General features: G+C 37.1%; 1 protein-coding gene across 3 annotated transcripts in view; it reads left to right on the plus strand.

Annotated features, from left to right (window-relative positions):
- The window catches only part of LOC145688183 (RNA-binding protein 5-like), a 108,884-nt gene extending 87,087 nt beyond the window's left edge, over positions 1-21,797 (plus strand). For all 3 annotated transcript variants that reach the window (XM_081762044.1, XM_081762043.1, XM_081762045.1), the window contains exons 15-19: positions 3,337-3,564; positions 4,910-5,073; positions 11,238-11,406; positions 16,810-16,977; positions 21,036-21,797. In XM_081762044.1, coding sequence (XP_081618170.1) covers positions 3,337-3,564; positions 4,910-5,073; positions 11,238-11,406; positions 16,810-16,977; positions 21,036-21,185 — 879 coding nt within the window. In that variant the 3' untranslated portion in view covers positions 21,186-21,797. The remainder of the gene's footprint in view (positions 1-3,336; positions 3,565-4,909; positions 5,074-11,237; positions 11,407-16,809; positions 16,978-21,035) is intronic.
- The last annotated feature ends 3,051 nt before the right edge of the window (positions 21,798-24,848 follow it).

A 24,848-nucleotide genomic window follows, 5' to 3' on the forward strand; every position in this document is an offset into this window, starting at 1 on the left:
AAGAAAAGAAAAATGCTTTAAATCGTGTGAACTTCATGGTGACGTTTCCACATATTAAACCATCTGCATTAGTTTTATCTCCTTTTCACTTTTTAATCAAGGCGTCCCATTTTCAATTCTCAGTCGAATCACAACCAGCAGAAAAAGTCTTCTCCTTGATAACCTCTGTATTACATAATTTTGTTAAGCCTAAACATACGAAACGACACCAAATTGCATATTTCTGCTTTCCTGAATGCCTGTTGTTTTATAAAGAAACAAAGGTTGCTTAAATATATTGATAGAAATTGGCAAAATTTATCGACTGCCTACGTAGCTTCCAACATTAACTTGGATTGGACTTTCAGTTTTAATTTTATTGAATGATATCTACGTACTAAATTTGTAATTTAATCCCTCAGTTTTAACGCACTGATTATGATACGTTTACCTTAAAATTTTACGTACCAAGCAATAACGGTATTTTCCCAATAACGGTATAAGGCGAGAGTTTCCCGATTTATATATAATGGTTTTACTCGTACAACTGTTTATCTTTTTTGTCTTTCTGAAATTACTCTTGACGATTATATTACAAGTATGTAAAGATCAGTACAACGTATTTTTATCAGGAGTGCTTCGTGAGTGAGTCGGCAGACTCATCGTATTTGTGGCGAATTATTCCCGGTGTCGAGTCCCAATGGAGGGCAATTTCTCTCGGATGTAAGCCGAGAAGCAGTTTGGATTCCGCTTTAAGCTTATGTGATTCCTTCCAGCATAACCCCGTTGTTGCATAATAACACAAAGGCAAAACAAACTTATTTCTGTCCATATGTAATATAAATACATAGAACAAATAATTTAAACCAATAAAACAGGTTTTTTAATTTTTTTTTCGAAAAAAGAAAAAAAAACATGATTTTTGCCAACCCTGGTTAGAACATTATATTTTTCGAAATTGTTTTGGAATATTTTGATAGTTTTGTATTACAAGCAAGTTAACTACGATGTTTCTCTAAGGAAGTATAATGCATGCATTGGAACGGAATCTCCGGCAGGACATGATGACTGCACCATAAAATTGATGTACTTTTAGATATGTAACAGATGTTTCCGTCAAAATATACTTGTTTTATAAATATACATTAGCGCAATTGTTAAATGTGTAAACAATAGTTAAAACGAACATCATAACGCTTATTTCGTTCAGACTTGCAGATTCTTTTAAATGAAAATTTAAAAAAAAAAAAAAAATGTTTTTAAATCATAAAGAGTATTGATTTAACATTCCAATTTAATCTAAACAACTATAAAGGAAATTTATGTCGTACTATGATAATTATTTAAAATAAGTTTGCGAGTGTGTATTTGTATACGTTCCTTCCAGATCGTTTCACAGTACCTATTATCAGTCTTTAACTCGTGGAACTGTTCGATAGTAAAGGATGGAGGAAGGGTGGAAAAACTGACTGTTTGGAATATTTTGCTATTATATATATTTCTGAACTTTTACTCAAGAAGGCACGAAAATTGATTTATGGAACTTTTTATTGCACCGAATAGGAATACTTCGTTCACTTCCGCAAACGTTAGAAACCACCAGTCCTGCACTCTAAAAGGATGAATTCAATTTGATAGACGCAAAGAGAAGATAGTTTTTGAACCATTGAACAAAATGTTTTACATGATCTTTTTTTTTTCGTTACACATAATACAAATAACTCATTAATTTGAACGAACTTACGAATTTCTACGTGGAAGAGTTCGGGAAAAGATAAAATTTAGTGTCCTTGCATGAATTAGAATGTCTACTCTAGAGGGAAGGGAGGAATGTTTTTTTCTAAATCATTGGTCATAAATCACGAAGCTCGGTATGATTATTGTTTCAGAGAATACGAATATGTTATTCACCTGCACGAATTCAATATAGAAGGGTCGTAGGGATGTATTCACTTGCACGAATTCAATATAACTGGAATCGAACTAGGGATCCCACCTACCAGAGGTGAACGCTCTTACAACTGAGCCACCGCGGCCTCTGTCCGAGAATTGAGTTCTTTTCTTAAATCACGTACTTTATAACCGAGCATTCTCGTGGTAAAACGGTTAGCGTGCACGTCTTTGGCGTAGGAGACCTGGGTTCGATTTCTACGGAAGCTCATGTGGTTCAAATCCCACGTTAAACTGTAGTTCCTCGTCTCTTAGCATCGCTACTGAAAAGGACGCTGAACTCGAAATCAGATCAAAGAACTATCAACATTCTTCACACGACCACAAGTGCAACAGAAACATTTACACAGAGTACACAATTTTTTTACTTTACCTATCTCGTCCTTAAGTTTTACACACTAATGTATGAAGTTACCCTTTTTATTACTTCATCAGTTAACAATATTAATTATCAGTGTGACATTGAATGTCGTATCGTTTATTGTAATTATTATTGGACGTAAATATGAAAGAGCTAGAAGTGCCGATGCTTTCGTAATGTTGCCCATTATTAATTTTCAAAAGCAATAATAATACTAGCTTCCATTATTTGATACGTACTTAAAAGTTGGGTGTGAAAGCATGTTGTTAGATTTGCGCTATTTAAAGAATTCGGAAATAAATGAATAGATGAAACTGAAAGTGATGATAGTGGTAGGAGTCCTGGTAAGTCTGCAGAAGATAGAAATATGCAAGTATTGTGGATTCCGAGTGAAAGTTTACTCTTTCCTACATCACAATGAAGGGACGTTTACTATAAATGAAGGGTAAGGGGAAAAAACAAGGAATGTCCATATGTGTGCTTTAACGGTTGCTTTGTCTTATCTGTTGGTAACTCTTGATACTATTTGACTGTATATTCCATGCATGTATATGGGAGACCCGGGTTCGATTCCCGGCGGGAGCTCATGTGGTTCAGATTCCACGTTAATCAGTAGGTCCACGTCTCATATAGCCTCGATGCTGAACGGGACGTTAAACTCAAAATCGATTCAACTCCATGCATGTATATGTAGAAATGTCCATGTAAAAAGGGGCAAAAATTTGGTAACCCTATTCATTTTGTACGCGGTTTTCAATATTAAAACGCAGTTTTCTCGAAAATGCAGTTTTGTGACATTCCTTCTTTTTACCCGTACTTTTCAAATGTTCCTTTTCCTTTGTATTTTCTCCAATTCTTCCCGTGGATATTTATAATTGAGAGCATAAATGTACATGGAATTCATAAGCCTCTCGCTCTGTCTGAGGTTTATATTCTATATAAAGGTAAAGTAACTGTGGTACTGCACTTGCTCAATTCTTGGTTTTTCGTAGTCATATTTTATAGATATAATTCTGAGTAACTCTATTTGCATATATTTTCAATAGGATATGGAACGATGGGCCAAGACCTTAAATCAAAAGAAGGAGAATGCGCGCCTTAATTCAGCATTAGCTATTGCTTCGGCGTTCTGTCCGAAGTCCACTGGAGCTGCAGATGCTGGTTATGCAGTATTAGAACGAAAAGAACGTATAAGCCTAGGTAGTCCTATACTCTTAAATCCTGTGCAAAGAAGTCCGATTGAAGAGAAATTTTCACCAGAAGCTTTAACAGTTGTGAGTATTTACTTAACTCATGAAATATTTACATGTGTGTTATCTAACTCGATAAAAGGTATCCATTTTATTTACAAAAGCCATCTTTCAGACTGCTAGCATTTCGACTATCTTAGAGCTCTTTATGTAAATGAGCAAGGTGAGATAATTAACCTTTAGTTAGGAATGCTGTGTGCCTTGTATTTTTGGGCTTTTACTGTATTATGTATGGCTTTCTCCAGTTTTGCAGCTCATGGTTAGTGTACTCGCCTTTGGCTTGGAATAGCTAGATTACATTTCCGATGGGAACTCACTTGGTTTGGATCTCACGTTAAGATGTAGGTCCCAGTTTCATATGGGTTCGGTACTGAAAGGGACGTTAAATTCTAATCCAACCATCAGTTCTTATATCTAGGTATATTTCATTCTTTCTGGCTCCTCTTTTCATTTTGTTTTTCCGCTAAAAAATCAGGAACTCGATATATATTATACGAGTTCAGCCGAATTCATCGTGTCCGGATCAAATTAGACATGGTAGTGGACATTGACCTGCTGCAAAAGATTATGAAACAGGATTTTGTGCAGGCTTTCGGCTCCCGAGTTATGGGCGATCAAGTATTATATAGTCCTATTTTTGAAGAAAGAAAGAGAATAAGAGTCATACACCGAACTCATCCGATGCGGATTAATCTTGGCAAGGTTGTAGATCGTAACTTGCTGTATAAGCTTGTGAGATAATATGGTGTACATGCTTTTTGTCCCTACATTATGCACGAAAGTTTTAAATCAGTACCTTAGACATAATAAAATGTAGTAAATACTGCATTCAGTCTTAGACAGGAACAATAAATAAATAAATAAATAGATAGATAGATAAATAAATAAAATGAAATACAATTTTGACAATTATACGTATTTCGCTTGTATTCCATGGCTTCTGATTTTATGCGTATAATGCAGTCTGTTTATGGTTGTTTGTTTCATCTTTTGGCACAGTGAATGCAAATCAGTCTGTAAAATATTGATGATTCTTTGAATGTTGCTTTAAATAATTTTGAGTGCAATTTTGTGTGTTTGAAAATTATTGAGAAAGATTCAGTTTTGAAGATGACTGAACAAGTTCTTCAAGAGTCAGTCGCCTGAGGGATTAAATCGTCGTTAAAGCTATTAGACCTAGTAAATTATGTTAACCTAAATCAATAGTGTTAAAAGTTCAGTTCTTTTAAAATCGTTTACAATTATTTTGCCAACAATAGAATTGTAAATTTGTGTATTGGTCTGTATGAATTTGTGCGTTTATCCTCCAGTGGTTTGTTATATTGGGCATGATAAATATATTTTTATTCTGATTACTTTTATTTTGCAGGCAAAATCAGCCTTAGTCAAACAAACTGGTCTTGTTGCTGCGTACGGAGGAGAAAGCGAAAGTGAAGAGGAGACTGAAGATGTGGATGACAAATATACAGACTGGTCTATATTAGCATGTTTGCTTTGCAAGCGACAGTTCCCGAGCAAAGAAGCTCTAGTGAGGTACGTAAATTCCGTAATTATACGGTATAATTCAGGGTATACGGTATAATGTTTAAACTAACAACATATTTATTTCGTGAAGGAACAAATGTGCTGTTTTTATTTTATCACTTTTATTCTATGCACTTAAAAATTCGTAGGTATAAAACAGTAAATTCTGAACGTTTGACAGGCGCTCATACTTTATATACATACTCTACTCCCTTTCGAAATTTTAGTTTGTAAAAATGAATTTTTCAATCCTAGCGTAGATTGAATTTTATCGCAAATGTAGGTTATATAAAGATGAAGAGTAAATAATGAACAGTATTATGCAGTTCGATTTTGTTGTTCCATGCTGTTATTAGCACTGAGATATACATTTTTTTTTTTTTTTTAACATTATCTGTTAGCTAATTAAGTTTTAGAAGGATTAAATGGTATATTGCTAATTAAAAGCTCTGCCAATATTCAGAAGACATCCAGTATATAAGGTTATAGAGAATAAAATACATATATAATATTACTGTAACATAAATATATCTTTTTGGTTTTCAGAAAGATAAATTCATACAGTGTAATATTCCCAGCAGTGCAACACGTCCTAATATCGCTCTACCATTGACTTTGTTGGCAATGATGTGTAGATTTTAGTTATAGATTTTCTCATATTAATTATCAATCCCATAAAGGAGTACTGTGAGACTATCATAATTCTGGACTATTGGACCTACTAGTCGCAAAAGGACTGTATTACTGTCATAATATTGAGACAAATTCAATTCACCTAAATTGGATATTCTTTATTCTTCACCATTTCTAGAAGAACTTAGTTGAAGGTTGTTTAACTCCTCTTTATATATTAACCTTGTCCGTCCGCTCAGGGGTCAAAAAATTTTAAGAACTATGTGGCTAATCATCACCAAATTCGTGAAAATATAGAGGGTCAGAAGTTAAGAATCAAGTTTGTTTGCAATCTGAAAGTAATAGCAATTAACCATTTCCGGTTTTAACGTTGATCACTATAGAGTAAAAACGGTAATAGGTACAGAGATTCGGTTTTCTGCAATCGGTTAAGAGTACCAGTAATGCATTACATCTTCATCCTAAACTCCCTACTAAAACCGGAAGTGGTAGAATTCCACTAAAACTTCCGGTTTCAATATTCATCTACATAAAGCAAACACGATAACAGATAACGAGAAGTGACTTTTTTGGAATCGATTTAAGGTCCTAAGAACAGGTACCATGTTTTCAATTAACCCTCGATTCAAATCGGAAATGGAAAAGACCAACCATTTTCAGTTTTAATGTTGATCGTTATAGAATGAAAACGGTAACTGATAGCCAGAAGAGATTTATTATAATCAATTAAGCTTCCCAGGAATATATTCCGTCATCACGCTTATCTTCCTATTAAAATCGGTGGCTGAATAACTACCGGTTTTAACGTTGATCGCTGTGGATTAGAAACGGTAATAAATAGAGAGAAGACGTTTCCTGCAATGGATTAAGCGTCTCAACAGTACATTTTGTTTCCATCTTTAAGTCTATACGAAAACCAGAAATAACAGAAATCGACTAGAACTTCCGATTTCAGTATTGGTCTACATGGAGCAAGAGCGGTAAGAAATAGCGAGAAGCGGTTTTATAGAATCGATTTAGCGTTCTAAGAATATGTACGAACTTCTGTCTTAACGCCTATTTAAATCGGAGGTGTAGAAATCAACACTTCTGGTTTTAACGTTAATTATTATAGAGTGAAAACAGTAACATATAGCGAGAAGTCGTTTTATGTAATCAATTAAGCGGCGTAAGAATATGTTCCATGTCCACCCTAATCTCTATTTAAATCAAAAGTGAGAGAGATCAACCACTTTCGGTTTTAACTTTGATCGCGATAGAGTAAAAACGGTAATAGGTAGAGAGAAGAGGTTTTCTGCAGTGGAATAAACGTCTCAGTAATGCATTTTATTTCCGTCTTTAAGTCGATACCAAATCCGGGAATGGTAGAAATCCACTACGACTTCGGGTTTCAGTGTTCATATACATAGAGAAGAATGCTAGGAGATGGTAAGAAGCAGTTTTGTGGAATCGATTTAGCGTTCTAAGAATAGGTGCCATCTTCTTTCTTAATTGCAGTTCAAACCGGAAGTGGTAGAAACAACCACTTTCGGTTTTAACATTGATTGTTATAAAAGTGAAAGCGGTAGGAGGAAACGAGAAGCGGACTTTTGTAATGAATTAAGCGTCCCAAGAATATATTCCATCTCTCTGCCAAACCAGTAGTGATGTAAATGCAATACTACTTCCGGTTTAAATAATAATTGACAAAATATGACATCTTACAAACCAAACTGCTTCATGTTATATACAGGTGACACTGCTGCTTGTTAATATAGCAGGCTTCATTGCAAACTATCATTATAAATGCAGACAGAACCTGAATATGTTCTTGATTATATTAATATGTACGTTCTCTTACCTTTCTCTGACATTGTAAATATCAATTTGTAAATTCTTAATTTTAAGGAGTTTGGTTTACCAAAACTCTTTTTATATATTTACTTTCTCTGTTCGGCCGGGAGAAAAAAAATATCTCAAGAATTTCGTGACCAATCATCACCAAATTTAGTGAAAATATAGAGTCAAAAGCTAGAGAGCGAGTTCTTTTTGGGAACTGATACTGAAACCAGAAGTGGTAGAAATTAACCATATCAGTTATCACTATAGAGCAAAAACTATAGAAATAGTGATGCTGTTTTTTTACAATGTATTAAACATCCCATGAATACATTTCATTTCCATCCTTAACTCCCTACTAAAACTAGAATGGTAGAAATTCCTCCGACTTCTGGTTCCAATATTGCTCTACGTAGAGCAAAGACGATAAGAGTCCCATTTTAACGTTGATCGTTATAAAGTAGAAACAGTACCAGATATCGAGAAGTGGTTTTCTGCTATCAATTAAATGTTTCAACAATATATTATATTTCCATTCTTAATTCTCTACTAAAACCTTAAGTAGCAGAAACCCCCTACGGCTTCCTGTCTCAATATTGATCTACATAGAGCAAAGATACTAAAGGAGGGCGAGAAGTGATTTTCTGGAATCGATTTAGTGTTCTAAGAATAGGTACCATCTTCTCTCTTAAGCCCTTATTCAAACTGTAAGTAGCAGAAATCAACCACTTCGTTTTTAATGTTAATTGTTATAAAGTGGAAACGTAACAGATAGCGTCAAGCGGTTTCTGTTACCAATTAAGCGTCTACAAATGTATTCCATTTCTATACTAATATCTTATCTTAATCTTAACTATATATAAAATTACATGAGCTGACATAAATTATTGAGCACTTCTTGTAGGGCTACAATGACTAAATTTAGCATAATTGTAGCTTTCCGGAACTAACCCACAGGAAAATTGCCAAAAGTGAATATTTTTAATTTTTAGGGGGTCTAAAGAGCGGATGAAGAATTTTCCCATGTTATTTAAATGGGCTTTTTTTTTCCTATAATCCTATGTTTTAGGTACTTAAAATTGGAATAAAAACATGAAATTCGGTATGTTTGCACGTTTTTGTTAGCACTACCTAAATAAATCAGTTAAAAAAAAAATCCAACCGCAGAGTGGTTTTATGGGGAACTGAAAAATCTTTACCATGTTATTTATATGGGACGTCTTCTAGGGCATGATGCCCCGTCTTTCTGTAACCACACATCTCGTTCACTAGCGTACAAAAACGCAATAAACTGCTGTATAATGTCTGGTACAGAATGGAGTTCACTCAGGTTTCGAAAAAAAAAAAAAAAAAAAAAATCGGTCCAATAATTCGAGATCTGGACACGGCACACCAGATACCAATTTTCTGCGCGTGGAGAGGTGTCTCATGTAAGATATGTGAATTTTCAGTGGACCAGTAGCGAGTGTTCTGTGCATTAACATGACCTCCCAGACAGAAAATGCAGGTGGTTTACAAGCGCCTGTGAAACATGTATAAACAGGCATATTTTTACATGCGCCTGAAAATGGAACACTTTTAAACGCATGAGACAGGTATCGATTCTTTTCACGATCATTGCATGTTCATTTCACGGAAACAGCTAGTTATCATGTTGATAGGGTAGCAACTTTGCATCGGGAAAAATGCGTGTAAACAACATTTAGAGAGTGGAAAGGCGTGTACGTAAGCGGTATATTCCATATAGTTGACATATACGTTACCTCATGAGGATCTGATGACAACTGCTTTTCATTTGATAAAAATGTAATTGACGTGTTAAATACATGTGAAATACAGGTGTTAGCGAATTAGTGGGTATGTTAGCGGAATATACATGTAAAATATATTGCATTAAGTACATGTGTCAGGACCTTGCATATGTGCATGACAAACTGGATCCTTCGTGCCTGAATATTACACGTTTCCTACACCTGTAACATTAATGATTCACTCCAATCAACCTTGTTCATTGCATGCACCTCTTTAACCCATTTATTAGTAATCATGATCATTGCATTTTTCGTTTACCTGTACATTGCCCTGTGCACGAAAATGATAAAGGTAAAATAACATATTCTACATCATGCGTTTTCCATGCTATACGCTAATACATGGTATTTACATGTAATGCGAATGTCTCATATGTATATTACATGTTGATAAACAGGCACCTTCCTTGTACTTTTCATTCTTACTGTATTGCGAATGTTATCAACAATCCATTCAAGGTAATTTACATGCGCATATTCCCTCCATTTACTTGCATGTGAATGACTACGTGTATATTGCATGTTCTCATTTAAAGTACAGGCTCTGTACAACGTGTGTATCATTGCAAAATTTCCAACAGAAGTTTAATACATTTTCGACATGCATATCACCTGAAGACAATGTGCCTGTAATATTTTCTTTACATGTGTTTTTGCCGAAACAGGCGCCTGTATAATGCCTGTCAAAATCTGACAGGCTTTTACAGGCAGTTCCATGTACAAAATATTGCATGTTTCCTCAAAAATTTTCATAATAGCTGTCAAATGGAATCAGGCCTCATCCGTGCTGTGCTTTTTCAAGGACAGCAATATTGTTGCGAGTGAATCGTTAAAACCACCAGTACTTCATTCGAGCACCATTGTCACCTGGTCGCAGCTCCTGAACGGCTTACACGTGATATGGTCGTAATTTTAAAGGTTTGGTTGCTTTTTGTGCAAAGCCATATGATGCGCCCACTTGTGATAACCACCTTTCTGTGGTGATTGTTGCAATCGTGCGGCGACGTCTTCCAAATCATCATTCGTCAAAACTGTAGGGCGACCACTACACGGCTTACCATTCATACTGCCATGTTCACGAAATATCGTAATTAATGCATGAATAGTTGATTTACTCACAGAACGCCCGAAACGATTTACAAATTTCTCGTTTGCGGCACTGTATGATGCAGTTTTGAAATACTCTAACAAAAACACACGCTCCTTCCCCGACAAACTCATCCTTGCAACTGGAGTGATTATTTTGCTAACAGCACTTTATGTAGTTTATTTCTTCGCCATGACTGCTAGCACCACTCCCCAGCGCCATCTCTTGGGTCGCGTATAGCAAAGATCCTAGCAAATCAGTTTTCACAGAAATATTTATCTTCTCTTTATAACTACCGCCCCCCCCCCCCGCAAAAAAAATGGGTTCGGGGACTTTTCGATCGCTCTGTAGAATCTAATGTTGATGTCCATTGTTTATTAGTTCTCAATAGTATTGGTTTGGAGAATGTATACATCTGCGAGTGGTACAAATGTGTTACCTAAAACAGAATAATAATAGTTCTTTAGTACTGAGATGAACGATTCGCATTTATTCTATAAAGCTCTAACTTCAGTGTTTATATGGTTACATTCTTAAGAGTTTGAAGCGGTTTTAGTTATTTTTATGCATACTTGTTCCAGAAAATATTTCGAGTTGGTGGAAATTCGTATTGCAAATTCATATATTTTAATGAAGTGCTACAGTTTATGTGTTTACTCTATCACTTTAGACGATCAAACGTATCGAAACTCTAAAGTAGCTAGTGTCGTGCATTGAATGATTTAACGTTAAACAACTAGATCATAACATCAGCAAACTACTAGTTTTCGTTAATTATAGACAACAAGCTTCAATATTCTATACAAGTAGTTTCTTGTTTCTAGGCATCAGCAGCTCTCAGATCTTCATAAACAAAATTTGAAGGCATGGTGGAACTCAAAAGGGATTGATCCGAGTGATTCAGAAAGGAAATCTGGAAAATACCGTGACAGGGCGAAAGAACGCAGGCAGAAATTTGGTGAACCAGAACCACCACAGCCAAATAGGCTCAAAGTAAGTATGTTTGTTATGCTGCATACGGGTCCATATTAAAGATCTTGAAACTGTACAAACTTGAATTTGCTGTAAGTACTAACAAGCCATTGAAAATAATTTATTTCAGTGGGAACAGAAAATATGATTCATAAATGGTTTTTATTTAATCAGACAGATCTGGCTATTGTCTTTACCAGGAGGATACACAATTTAGCTAAACTTCAGCAACATGGATTTCACACAAGGCATGAATGTTATTTTAGTATCTTCATTGTGAAATGCATTTGAAAGAAGAATTAATAATATCAGAATATATTGTTATTCATGTAAACGTGTCCAACATCTAAGTTTGTGCAAATAATTCAGTTAAACTTTATATATATATATATATATATATATAATATCTGTGGTCATTTTAAAGAAAGACAAAAGCGAATTAAAATTTATACCCTTATTTTAAATTATTTGTCTGTAACATAAACGAATACACGTCCTCTCTGTCCCTTTTTAAAGCCAATTATTATAACATACCAAAATCGAAGAGTGACCCTTTTTATTACTACAAGCGACTCAGCACCATATGTCTTAGGCTTCCAAGTTCTGGCACCCAGCTCCTTCTCAAAGATGTAGTGTACAGAGCCATGTAGTACACCTCCTTGATTCAGATCCCCGCCATCGTCAGATGCCACCACTGGATCAAGTCAACGTTCAACTTTTCAACCACAAAGCAGCCGAGATGACAGCAAAGTCCCAAGAAATTACTCCATTATCAGGACCTTCCAACATCTCACTCACCCAAGCATTCCCCCACTGGAAACAGGCGATCAGCTGAAACCACCGATAGATCTATCAAACAACAACAAAGCAGACAATGTGCATATGCAAGACATGTCAACCACCCACAATTACTTCTGACATCTCATGGGCAGGAGACATCATCACCTCCGTATATGTCAGATCCAAGAAAACAGCAAAAATACCAAAAACTGACATAATCTTCTCTCTCATCCAATTCTGAAACCAATATTCTCCTCTCACACCACCGAACACAGAAGAAAACAAGAAGACCCCTCGAAAACCAAATGAAGCAAGGCAGCGGCAGCAGAAGAGGAAATATCGCATTCTGATCTCTCAGCCAGAAAAAATCCACCCGGCTATATTTATCATGTAGAAAAGAAATATACCTTCATAAAAGGTCTCACAAAAAAGTACAAAGCACCTGCTACAGTATACCATACTAAGGACTTAGTGCAGATTTATTGTAGCACAGTAGATGATTTTACTAAAGTAGATGCATTTTGCGAACAACGTAATCCTGATAAACCATTGAGCTACCCAAAATCATCTGACTCTTGATGAAACCTACTCCTGACTCCTGAGAAAACTACTGATAGTTGCTGGAATAGAAGATATCCAAACAACACTGGAAAAAGAGTGCTTCTCGCTGGCAGCAATCACTCATCTGAAAGGCAGAGCAGATGCCCAGGAAAACTGTCCAAAATTCCTATTGTTCCTTGTCAGCTTGCCGAAAACGAATGACAATTCCAAGGTACTCAACCTTCTATATCTACTCAACTTCAAGGTGGGAGGTGGACCCATACAGAGGAGCAGAGATGCTCCAATGTTACCGGTGTCACTGGACAGAACATTTACAAACTACGAGACGCTTCCAGAAAATGACTTTCTCACGCATCCCATAGCTAGGAAACCATATTTTGCGCGAAGCGACTACATGTACGTAAGAGACTAAGGTCCTAGCATGGCGCATGCACCAGCGGGTCTTCCCTAGTGCTCTCAGTAGCTTCGTGGCAGTGATTGAAGATGGACGTTCCTATTCCAGCTTCGTGAAGCCAGAGACGCACTCACCTCTTCACCATCTTCAACAACTACGTAGACTAAGACATCGCATCATACTGGGAGGGACATGAATTGCAAGCACTGCTTCTAATCCCAGGGTTTCCAACCACAATGGGAGCCAGCTCTACCAACTTCTGAGGCGCATCGACTTCCTGGCTACGACACTGCCAGACCCTACACACTTTCCACGAAATAGGATGCTTTCGGATATCCTGAACATTTTCTGACGGTCAACACCACCGTCACTGATGGTTCGTATGCAGTCATGACACTTCAGTCAGATCACATCCCAGTCACTCTCGCCGTAGCCCTCCGTATACACATACCAGCATCTCGCCTGTCGAACATCAAGGAAACGAACTGGAACAGTTACACAACCATCTTAGCATATATGGTGAATGTTCTTCAACCAATTACCATTCCAGGAGGAGTAGATGCAGTAATGAAGCACCTCACTGTCTCCATCCGACTAGCAACAGCCACACGGAACAACCTCCCAGGGCAGTAGAATGCAGACAATCTCCGCACCAGCATTCTAATCCACTGGAAAAATAGACTAGAAGGAAGTGGAAATTCACCTACCATCTCAGATACAAAACCCTGTGGAATTCTCTGAAGACACGAAAGAAGAAAAGATTTCTCCGCGTCCGACTCCATAAACGGAACGCCAGAGTGCAAGAAACAGATGTACCATCCAGGGACTTCTGGCGATTGCTCCGCTCTTTTACCCCCTCCTTCCTTCCTCCCGAGCTAACTTGAACTCGTCTACACCCCAGAGGACCAAGCCAACATCTTTGCGAACTACGTGCAAGGCCTGTTCATGGATAATTCAACTTCAACGGACACATTTTTATCACATGCCGCGATCATAGGAACCGAAACGTAAAAAGGCACCTAGAGGGGTACGTGAAAGTAGCAGCCCCCTAATATCGTACATTGGCACTCCAATGAACAGGCCACACATCAGACAAAGGCAACTCATTGCCCGAAATTTAGAGCAAAGCAAAACCACTAAGAAAAGGATTGATTGATTAATTGATATATAAGAATTGGTCAAATAAAAATGTTAATTGCAGTACACTTTGGAGAGAAATGGAACAGCTGGGCGCATTGTTAGCAAGAGCCTACATGTCGCATGTGTGACGTAATGCGTCAAGAGAAGCAACATACGCGATATACAGTGGTTTGTATTAGCTGCTAGTGAACTCGTAAAGCTACGATGGCGTTTAGAGTAGAGTATGCCTCTTGACAGCTTACATCATCAGAAAATACCAAACCGATTGACATTCACTGAAGGATAATTCATTATATGAAGAAGATTGTGTATCACAGACAGCTTTCTTCGACTGATGGGTGCGATTCCAGGCAGGTACACTATGTTGTCAGGCTTACTCTATCGTTCTCTTCACACTGGTTGAGCAATATTTAGGAGGATCATTAAGGTGAGTATAAAGATACGACTATCGGCAATTAGGACAGTACGTTTTCTGTCTCTCTCCAATGTATTTTGTGTGGAGAGACAATATTCAAAATAATTCAATCAATTTCAAGAGATCGAAATTCAACCTTTGCCCAAAAAACAATAACAGTTTTATTCATTTGTAGAGTGTACTTAATTTTACTTTTCAGAAACATCCTTACAATAATGGAACTTTAAAAAAACTGCGTTGATTATTGATTATTCCCATTATTCACAAAATACATTGGAGAGAGAGAGAAAATGTACTGCCATCTATTGTTATAAGCGCTCCTTTAAATCCGTTTCAAGTAACCACGCTTTCGTTACAACAGGAGTTTGATATCATCCATGGTTGCCTTCGGAACAATTGTACGTAAAATTGTGTGCTCAGTAAGTGGAGAGATTGTGATCGAATGCACAAAGAAACCTGCGAATAGGCCGTGCTGGTACATACCATAATGAACTGGCATTTTTTTTCTAGGCTATCTTCGAAAGTTAATGCATTGACTATTAACCTATAACAAAGCGTAATAGAACGCAATAAAATCATCCGACATCTCCTCCATAAGTTCGAATCTAGTAATGCGTCATCGGGAGGGGAGATTTTCAATCAAAACGACCATTACTGTTTACGTTCTTCGAACGCTGGGCTACTGCTAACAGCACAATTTACCATTGGACACTGCAACTAAGCGTCTTGGTATTATGCGTAAAAAGGGCAGCAATATGGGGCTTTGGTGGTGTTGCACTATAACACCCAGCAACATATGTCGTAACATTTACTCTTCTGTGCTAATTTCTCTGGGATGTTCTGAAACATTCACTCTATAGTACAGTTCATTCACCAGATGATTTCCATTGGTTTGCCTTTCTGAACAAACAGCTTGAATGTCGACATTTTGGATTCGATACTGAAGTTCGTACTTGTGTAATGGAGTAGCTCTCACAGCTCAAGATCTTCTCACTGTCAGCGAAACACACACACTTGCTGTCGCAACAATTAGGATGTTGTTTCTAAGTTCATAGCAATTATATCTAATTAGTACTTCCACTTCATATTTTGGTCAGAATCTCTCTTTTCTTGATTTGACCAATTCTTGTAGAGAACATAAATCTTATTAATATATTTAATTTTTATTTGAAGGGTAAGGGGAAAAAAGAGGTAATGTCACAAAACTGCATTTTCGAGAAAACGGTGTTTTAATATTGAAAACCGCGTAAAAGGAATAGGGTTAGTTAAATTTTTGCCCCTTTTTACATGGACATTTCTCCATCTACGCATGCATGGCATATACAGTCAAATAGTACCAAGAGTCACCAACAGATAGGACAAAGCACCCGATAAAGCACATACATGGACATTCCTTGTTTTTTCCCCTTACCCTTCATTTATGCTTTTTGGTAATAGGAATAAAACCTTATACTGTTGCATTTTCTGTATTGCTCATTTGTACGTCAGTAACAATTAGATTTAACTATAACAAGAAGAAATATATTCAAAACACCTAAAAGCTGAGACAGAAGTCTACCACACACTTCATAACTAACTAACTAAACTAACTCTATGGCCTATGGAACCCGGAGGTTCAGTGCCGCGTTCACAGAAGCTCTCCACTGACTTCTATCCTTAGCTAATTGGATCCAGTTTCTACTTTGTATTCCTATCTCTGCGAGATCCATCTTAATATTATCCTCCCATCTGCGCCTAGGTCTTCCTAATGGTCGTTTTCCTATGGGTCTACCAGTCAAGACTTTGAAAGCGTTTCTACTTTCTTCCATTCTAGCTACATGACCTGCCCACCTAAGCCTCCTAGACTTGACGACCCTAACAATGTTGGGTAAACCGTATAAACTATGTAGTTCCTCGTTATGAAGCTTCCACCATTCCCCATTCTCGTTCCTCTTGGGTCCGAATATTCTTCTCAGGATCCTGTTCTCAAATACTTTCAGTCTATGTTCTTCCCTCAGAGTAAGCGACCATGTTTCGCAACCATACAGAACAACAGGCATGATTATCGTTTTATATATTTTAAGCACCACACACTTCATATCTACAACAATAGAGAATTAGACTGTAGAATTACCAACTGAATATTATCTTCTAGGAGAAATACTTGAAAGCGAGAGCAGAAACTGTGTCTACTAATTACGAAGAACCTACAAAAGCAGGAATAGGATCGAGTAATATAGGAAATAAACTTATGCAGAAGATGGGTTGGCAGGAAGGAATGGGACTAGGAAAAACTAATCAAGGCCGAACGTCCATAATAGAGGTATGCAATTTTAGTATATAACTAGAAATGTCTTATTGTAAATCATACATTTCTATATTGATGTAGTTTACCATTATTAACCTGTGTAACAAAAAGTAACCTGTGTAATTTTAAATTTATATTCTGTACTTTTCATTAGTACTGTTTAAAATAAGATAGCGTAAGTAATTTTCCACCGAAAAAATTCAGCAGTTAAACAAATGCGTAGAACCAAATGAAATTACTCCACAAATTTTCTGAATTGATACAGATTTGAACGTAGCAGTTATTTACTTGACTCTTGAAGTGTGACCTGTCAGTGTTTATTCTTTGTTTTGATCTTCGTCTTCTATTCCCAATAATGTACTACTGAAATAGGACTGATATTTAGAACCTTTGAATTATTAACACCATGTTTTTTCAGTTTGAGGGGGTTTGTAATGCTATCATTCTCGATTTTTAAAATTTATTTATGACCGTTTGGCATGTTAGTCTCTGCTCGGAATTGGCGACGGAAAAAGAGTTGCCCGAAAATTCACCTGTGACTAAGGAAACTTCTGGACCTATTCATATTGGCAGGCTATGGAGTTTGAACCCATAAGGTCCCGAATGTGAAGCCAAATCTCCGGCTTAAATACTTTTACAATACATTTTAAAGAAGTACGAAAATATTGAAAGAATTAAATTTCGAAAATATTGCCCGTGCCAGGTACCTTAATTCAAACTATTGATTCACTTGAATTCCAGGCAGAAACCACGGTCTTCTCTTGCCACTTCTTGCTGGCATCCATGATGAACACAGAGGTTCTTCATTTTGGTGTGCAAAAACAAAGGAGCCTCCACCAATCACTGATATTTTCAAATTGTAAAAGTAACAAACATTGCTATTATACAGAGACTGGTCCGTTTCAATCCGAACAAATTTTATGCTGTTGTTCACTTAATATATTTCCCACCATCGATCATGCTCGATATGATAGCCACCGGTATGGGCCATTGCACGACGTCGCAGTTTTCACTACAGCAGGCTTTCCAAAGGCTATTTACCATGTGAACCCGACGTGATAAAAGTCACCCTTTGAGAAGTTCAAAAGCACAGTAATATATTGAACTAGCACTTGGACTCTTAACGGCAATACCTTCAAACAGAGTTGCATGGATATCAGTTGCAGTTGTCATGTGTCGATGGAAGGCCAACTGGCTTTTGGCTGGGTGATTGAAGCTTTACCCTGGTGCACTTCCATGCAATAGGTATCGTCGTCATACACTGCTAATATTTCGTTTGTGCAAACTGGGAATAGGACATGTTCTTGGTAATAAGCAGCATTAACTGACATTTTTATTTCGACCTTAGGAATCTTGAGCTTCCCTCTGTAGCAAAGCCAGTATCATGTATAAAGTCTTACGAGTAACTTGACACAGAAAGTTACATCGGTTTTTTCATAAGCACCTTTGTAGGTGATAACCCGAAATCCTCCACAGTCATCTCCTCCCTGCTGATCTAGTTGCTAGCCTACGCGCGCCTTTGGTGCACAGGGTTCCGAGTTTGATTCCCAATGAGAAAACATTGAAATTCTGTTGCCTTACGGTAGATCGGATTGCACTTTAAAGTGTAGGTCCACATCTCATATAGTACCGGTGCTGAAAAGGCTAAACTCGAATCCAGCCGATCAACCTATTTTTCATAGTCATTTAGATAGATCGATACTTCGTCCATTGTCACAACAGATTTCCAGCGGTCACCAGCTAGGTGGCGCTCGTACAGCCTAATACTCTTGCTCTTTTGCTTTGCGATATGCCGTGCTGTTAACATATGTATGCTGGCCTTGCAGGCAGTTCGTATTCTCAATTTGTGATGGACTACGCGATTCGCTGTTGGTTGGGCCATATGTAATCGTTTGATCATAACAAGCTATGATAATATTTGGTCTAGGAATTAATTCGTGCGGGTGGACAAGAGATGGCGCAACGAACGGAGCGTCCCACAGTTCCGTGTATCCACACATGTGTTGCAAACCCCTGTCATCGCGTATCGTTCGTAGTATAGGGCAGTGGATTAAAGCGTCAACAACACCAGTTTGTAGTTAAGTGAACATGGCGCAATTTGTGCCTGATAAAGTGTTTTTGCGGGGTGTCCTGCTGCATTACTTTAACATGCAGAAAAGTGCGACTGAAAGTCATCGTATTTTGGTGGAAGTGTATGGTGACCATGCTCTAGCTGAGCGAACGTGTCAGAAGTGGTTTGCACGGTTTAGAAGTGGTGATTTCGGCTTGGCAGACCAAGAGCGAGCTGGACAGCCAAAAAAATTTCAAGACGAAGAATTGACAGCATTGCTCGAGCAGGATTCGTGTCAAACGCAGGAACAACTTGCAGCAGCATTAGGCGTTGATCAAACAACAGTCTCCAAACGCTTGAAAGCCATGGGAATGATTCAAAAGATGTCACATTGGGTTCCACATGAATTGAAAGACAGAGACGTTGAAAGACGAAAAACCATTTGCGAATTGCTGCTTCAACGACAGAGCAGAAAGGGGTTTCTGCATCGAATTATTACGGGTGATGAGAAGTGGATCCATTACGAGAACCCTAAACGAAAAAAGGCCTGGGTGAAACCAGGTGAACCAGGTCCATCACAACCAAAACGAGATATTCACTGTGCAAAGGTTATGCTGTGCATATGGTGGGATATGAAAGGTGTGGTGTACTATGAGCTGCTGCAACCGGGTGAAACTATGAATGGAGAACGTTATCGACGACAATTAATGCATTTGAAGCAAGCTCTGGCCAGAACACGACCAGAATGGGAGAACAGACATGATAAACTTATTGTTCAACATGATAACTCTCGCCCACATGTCGCAAAACCGGTCAAAACCTATTTAGAAAATGTCGGATGGGAAGTTTTACCCCACCCGCCGTATTCACCAGACGTTGCTCCTTCGGACTACTACTTGTTCGATTGCATGAACAACGATTTGATTGGACAGCGGTTTACTTCTTCAGAAGATATCGAAACATGGGTCTCTGACTGGATCGCTTCCAAGGATGAGGACTTCTTTCGCCACGGAATCCGTACATTGCCTGACAGATGGGCGAAAGGGGTGGCTAGCGATGGACAATGTTTTTCTTAAGGTATTTATGTATTTTGTGTTTGTACTACAGCTTCAATGTGTGCGTACCAACCGCACGAATTAATTCCTAGACCAAATAGACTCTCATAGAACACTATATCCTTCATCCTGTGTAGCACAGGTCTCGAATTTCACTGATATTCTCTTCGGATGTGATGTTTGTTGGTGTAGGCTGTGGAAGTGGCTGGTGTGCATAACATTTAATCATAACACCTGTCCTTACAGTTTAATTGCTCTTGAAATACGTTTGACAAGTGTTACTCTGTGTCAGTTGTTCCGATGGAAACTGATCAGCCTCTGTGTATATACACTTTCTCGTATAAAATTAAACTGCATACGTCATTTGATCATGGATGATCCTCCTTGTGATCAAGTTAATAGCATTTCTAATTTTTTGCGGAAGTTCAGGGTGACATTTCCAGTCGGTAGTCATATGGTTGGGATCCGTATTAAACTGTAGGTCTATATTCAGTCTCCTAACCGAGAAGTGATCGCAATGTGCACATAAGCGCCCTAGAAAATGGGAGCAGACACGATGTAGCATATGGCATGAATTATAATGGTCCCTAACTTTATAATTGAGTAATTTATTCTGTATCCATCTTCTAAGTACTGGTTTCCAGTCTGTGGTATCTAATTATCTACTGTCTAAATGTCTCATATTTGGATTAGTGTAAACCTGTGTGCAATATTTCTCTGAGTGTTTGTGTCTCGCAAATATTTTCTTAGCCTTCCTATAACTTACGATTGTAGTAGATTATTTCTGTGCTCAGACGTGAGCAACGTGAAATCATGTTATCCCTTGCATTAGAAAACTAAGTTCATTTTCTTTTTTGTGATGCAAAATGATTGTTTGGAAGTAACGAAAATGGAGGACAAGAATTGTAAACCCTTACTTCAGTTACACTAAGTTTTTAATGCTGTTATATGTATGATATTCTTTACAGACTGAAAGAAGAGCGAGCACAGCAGGTTTAGGTATGAAAGGTAGTACCTATGGAATGCAGCCTGGTGATACTTACAAAGACTGTGTTAAGAAGATGATGTATGCGAGATTCCAGGAATTAACAGAACAAGAAAAGAAAATGAACACATGAGGTTAGAAAAGAACAGGTTTATGAAGCAAGTGGTTTTATTGCTTGGGCGTTACAGTTCACAGATGCAGAATATACTTACACCAATCGCCTGATTCAGTCAAATCAATTTTAAGACCTCAAGAGAACTGAATACACAAAATTACTATGTTTTACAGGTTAACAAAGCATAATGTACATATATAAAGTTCAAATTATTTTTATTTAAAATGTTTGGAAAGCCGATTTATACAGTTCAGATGCATTTCAATTATTTGTTTTGTTTTGAATTTAAATATATCTTAAAGATCTTAGATGTCAAATTAAAAATTTAACAATATGAACTTAGTTTCGAAATACTTGTCAATATTTTCTGTATTGACTATTTCTTCAGACGTCTATAGTTTTTTAAATATTTGTCAATATTTTCTATATTGACAAATTTTTCGGACGTCTATAACTGTGAGACTTGAAGTCTGTTTAAAAGATATGAACTCGTATCATAGATGTAAGTTCGCGTAATGTTACGCAAATGATTGTTTAAAAAAATAATTTTTATGTAAATTGTTTAATAAATTCTGTATTTCCACACAGTGTAATTAATGTAAAAATACAGTGAAGATATTTTCCTAGACATCCTATTAACTGATTGTAGCTAGTTCCAAAGTGATTTACATGTTATTTTGTTCTTCGTTGTCTGAATACCATAGGTTGTAGAGATCAAAGCGCTACACCCAATCGTTTTATTCAAATGATTTTCAGAAAATAATAGAAATACCTGAAAAAAAAAAAAAAAAAAAGATTCAACATACTTGACAAATACGAGACCACCGTTAGCCTTCACAACTTTTTTTTTTTTTCAATGGAGGCATATATGTCATCAATGGTTTCCAGGTGAATATTGTATCATTCTCATGGAGTGCAGTACCCAGTTCTATCAAGCAAGGATGGTGGAGGATAACTGTTCTGGATTCTGTGCTTCGTAACCGTTCACAGGTGTTCAATAACGTTGAAATCTGTGAATTGGATAGGTCAAAGGAGATATTGTAGTTAATCCAGATGTTTTTGAAACGATACTTCAACAGCTCCAGAAGTGTGAACATTGTCTTGTTGTAAAATGACGTCGTCGGCCGTAAATATCTAAACCATAGAATGTACGTGGCCACCTGTAATACCCGTAATCACTGACAGCATAATCAAAGTATCCACGAAGTACTAGGAAAATTTTGACTCACAGCATCACAGAGCTTCCACTATACATAAAATCAGCTTGTTATTGAAAATAGAATGAAAGAAAATTCATCGGACCAAATTACGCATTTCGAATCATTTGCGGCCTACTATGCATGGTTTCAGCACCAATTCCTTCGCACTAAAGCATTGTTGGGGTGATTATCAGTATAGAAGTAGAAACCTGACTGGTGATGTTCAGGTGAAAAAAAGGTGTTACCAGTTGCTGATTGTACCTCATTCCCTGTATGATCGTTGGAGATAGTCGCCTTCAATGTTCGGCGATCTCTGTCACTGAGGCTGCCTTTCCGTTAATATTACTTACTTTTCATCGATGTGCTTTTACCATTAGTTTTGTAGACCGTTATCAGCTTGGATACTGTTCTTTGCGATATACCTAACACACTGGCCATTTTAGATACATTTGCTCCATCTAACCGTGCATATATAAATTGGCGTCTTTGAAACAGACGTCTCGCATTTTGCATCATTGTTTGCTCGCTTCAATACACGTCTCCGTTCTACCTTGCCTGACATACTATAGACAAGCACTTAACATCGTCCAGGCGTTGCACACGAATCATCAGTGTTACTACCTCACATGTATTATATATTGGAAACTACAGATGTTCCCTATTTTAATTTCTTTCTGTCTTTTGAAAAAGAAAGAAGAAGAAAAAAAAAAAAGAATCCGGATGCAATAACAAAAATTGAAGTACTTAAATAATAAAAGATACCGATACTCCTACATGCTGAAATTCCCCATTACATGTATCCAAACCATCACAATAAAGTTAACTATACTTACGACGTAAGAGGTCTCAATATCATTTCCCTATACTTTCGTGTCACTCAGAAAGAGATGACTGTCTTGTCCGCGAACCGACCCCCTGTTCTTCGCGTTTGTAATATCCTTCCTCACCATATTCATTCCATTCCTCATACTTTTTTTTTTTTATCTGCGTGAGTTCCATTTATTAATATTACTATGTACGTGTGTTTTACAATTAGTTATATCACTTTTAATTCTACTTGTCTCCCACTTTGTAATATTGAATTTTCATATTTTTATCTATTATACCTTTTTAATTATTATTTATTAATTTATGTAATCCTTTTAATTTCTTTATTTTGATTTTTCAGTACTTTTTCACTTGTTTCATTATTCCTGCGCTCCAACGGACTTACCTATCATATTAGTTTTATGTTTCTCCACGAAATTCCATTTACTTTCATCCTGGAACACTATTAAGTGATCACATTAATGAATTTCTAAATGCCACCCATGTTGTGATTGTTTTCTTTTGTCTTTTACGTTTTAATGTTGTGATTGTTTTCACTATTTTTGATATGTAATTCAGTATACATATTCTATATATATCTATTTCCTCCTCGACCACTGGACCGATTTTGACGCTTTTTGGTACACGAGTGTACCGTTTCCTAAATCAATGTATTAAAGACATTAATTTTCCCGAAGAACCTATCCTAAGTGGCTTCAATAATTGATCCAAAAACTGCAGTATCTCACTAGCTAGTCCAGTTAGTAAGACAAAACTCTGTATATGAACTTCTCATTAAAAGTAAATGAACACATAACACATATCCCAGCGAAGAGGGTTAAGTATCGTTTTCTATATAAATAAAAATGAATGTAATGCTTTTTTTTTTTTTGACACCCAGTTCCTCCTCGAATGCTGCACCGATTTTTTTTTTTTTTTTTTTTTTAAGTAAATGTATTATCTTAGGTTCTTATCACATTACCATCATGCGTAGAAGGGGGAGAAGGTGTGAACGGCAGAGCGAGAAAGGGCCTACTTAATACTTCGAGGTTAAAATAATCGAAAAGGACCTATATTTGTGTCCAATCCATAGTTTTCTGGGTTGCTGAGATGAATAGTAACCCTTCTGATGCTACGTAAGTTTAAGTGCAGCCCCCATCGGTATAAGGGGGAGATGTGAGGGTGGCAAAGGGTGACACTATGAAATTTTATCATTACACATCACTGAAATGCGTATGCAAACTGGGAAGGAATAGAAATAATTTCCATAACCTATTATCCCATGTTAAGAACGAGTATTTCAACTGGTTACTATTGAAAGAAAAAATATTGTAAATTTCTCAGGTAACAAAGATAGCGGTTTTACTCTTCACTGTGTAGTGTAGCGAAGAGGAAGTGAAGGGACGTTTCTACTTCAGTAGCTTTATTTCTTTAAAAATAGTCTTTCAAAGTACACTATAGTATGTGGTGGTTATTAGAATCCTGAATCGTGTGTGAAAATTGTAAATGCCTAATTTTCTCTCACTCTGCTACACGCTCGTAGTCTGTAAAGAATACGTCGTCTCTAAATTTTCCCTATCCCTGAACATCGACGAACAGTTATCCAAAGTGTGTATAATACTCTCGTGTCCAGAAGTTAGGACACCATGGGAACATGACACAAATAAAGACGGAA

Source organism: Thermobia domestica, chromosome 6 (genome assembly GCF_964235325.1).
Source record: "Thermobia domestica chromosome 6, izTheDome1.hap1.1, whole genome shotgun sequence".
Lineage (NCBI taxonomy): Eukaryota > Metazoa > Arthropoda > Insecta > Zygentoma > Lepismatidae > Thermobia > Thermobia domestica.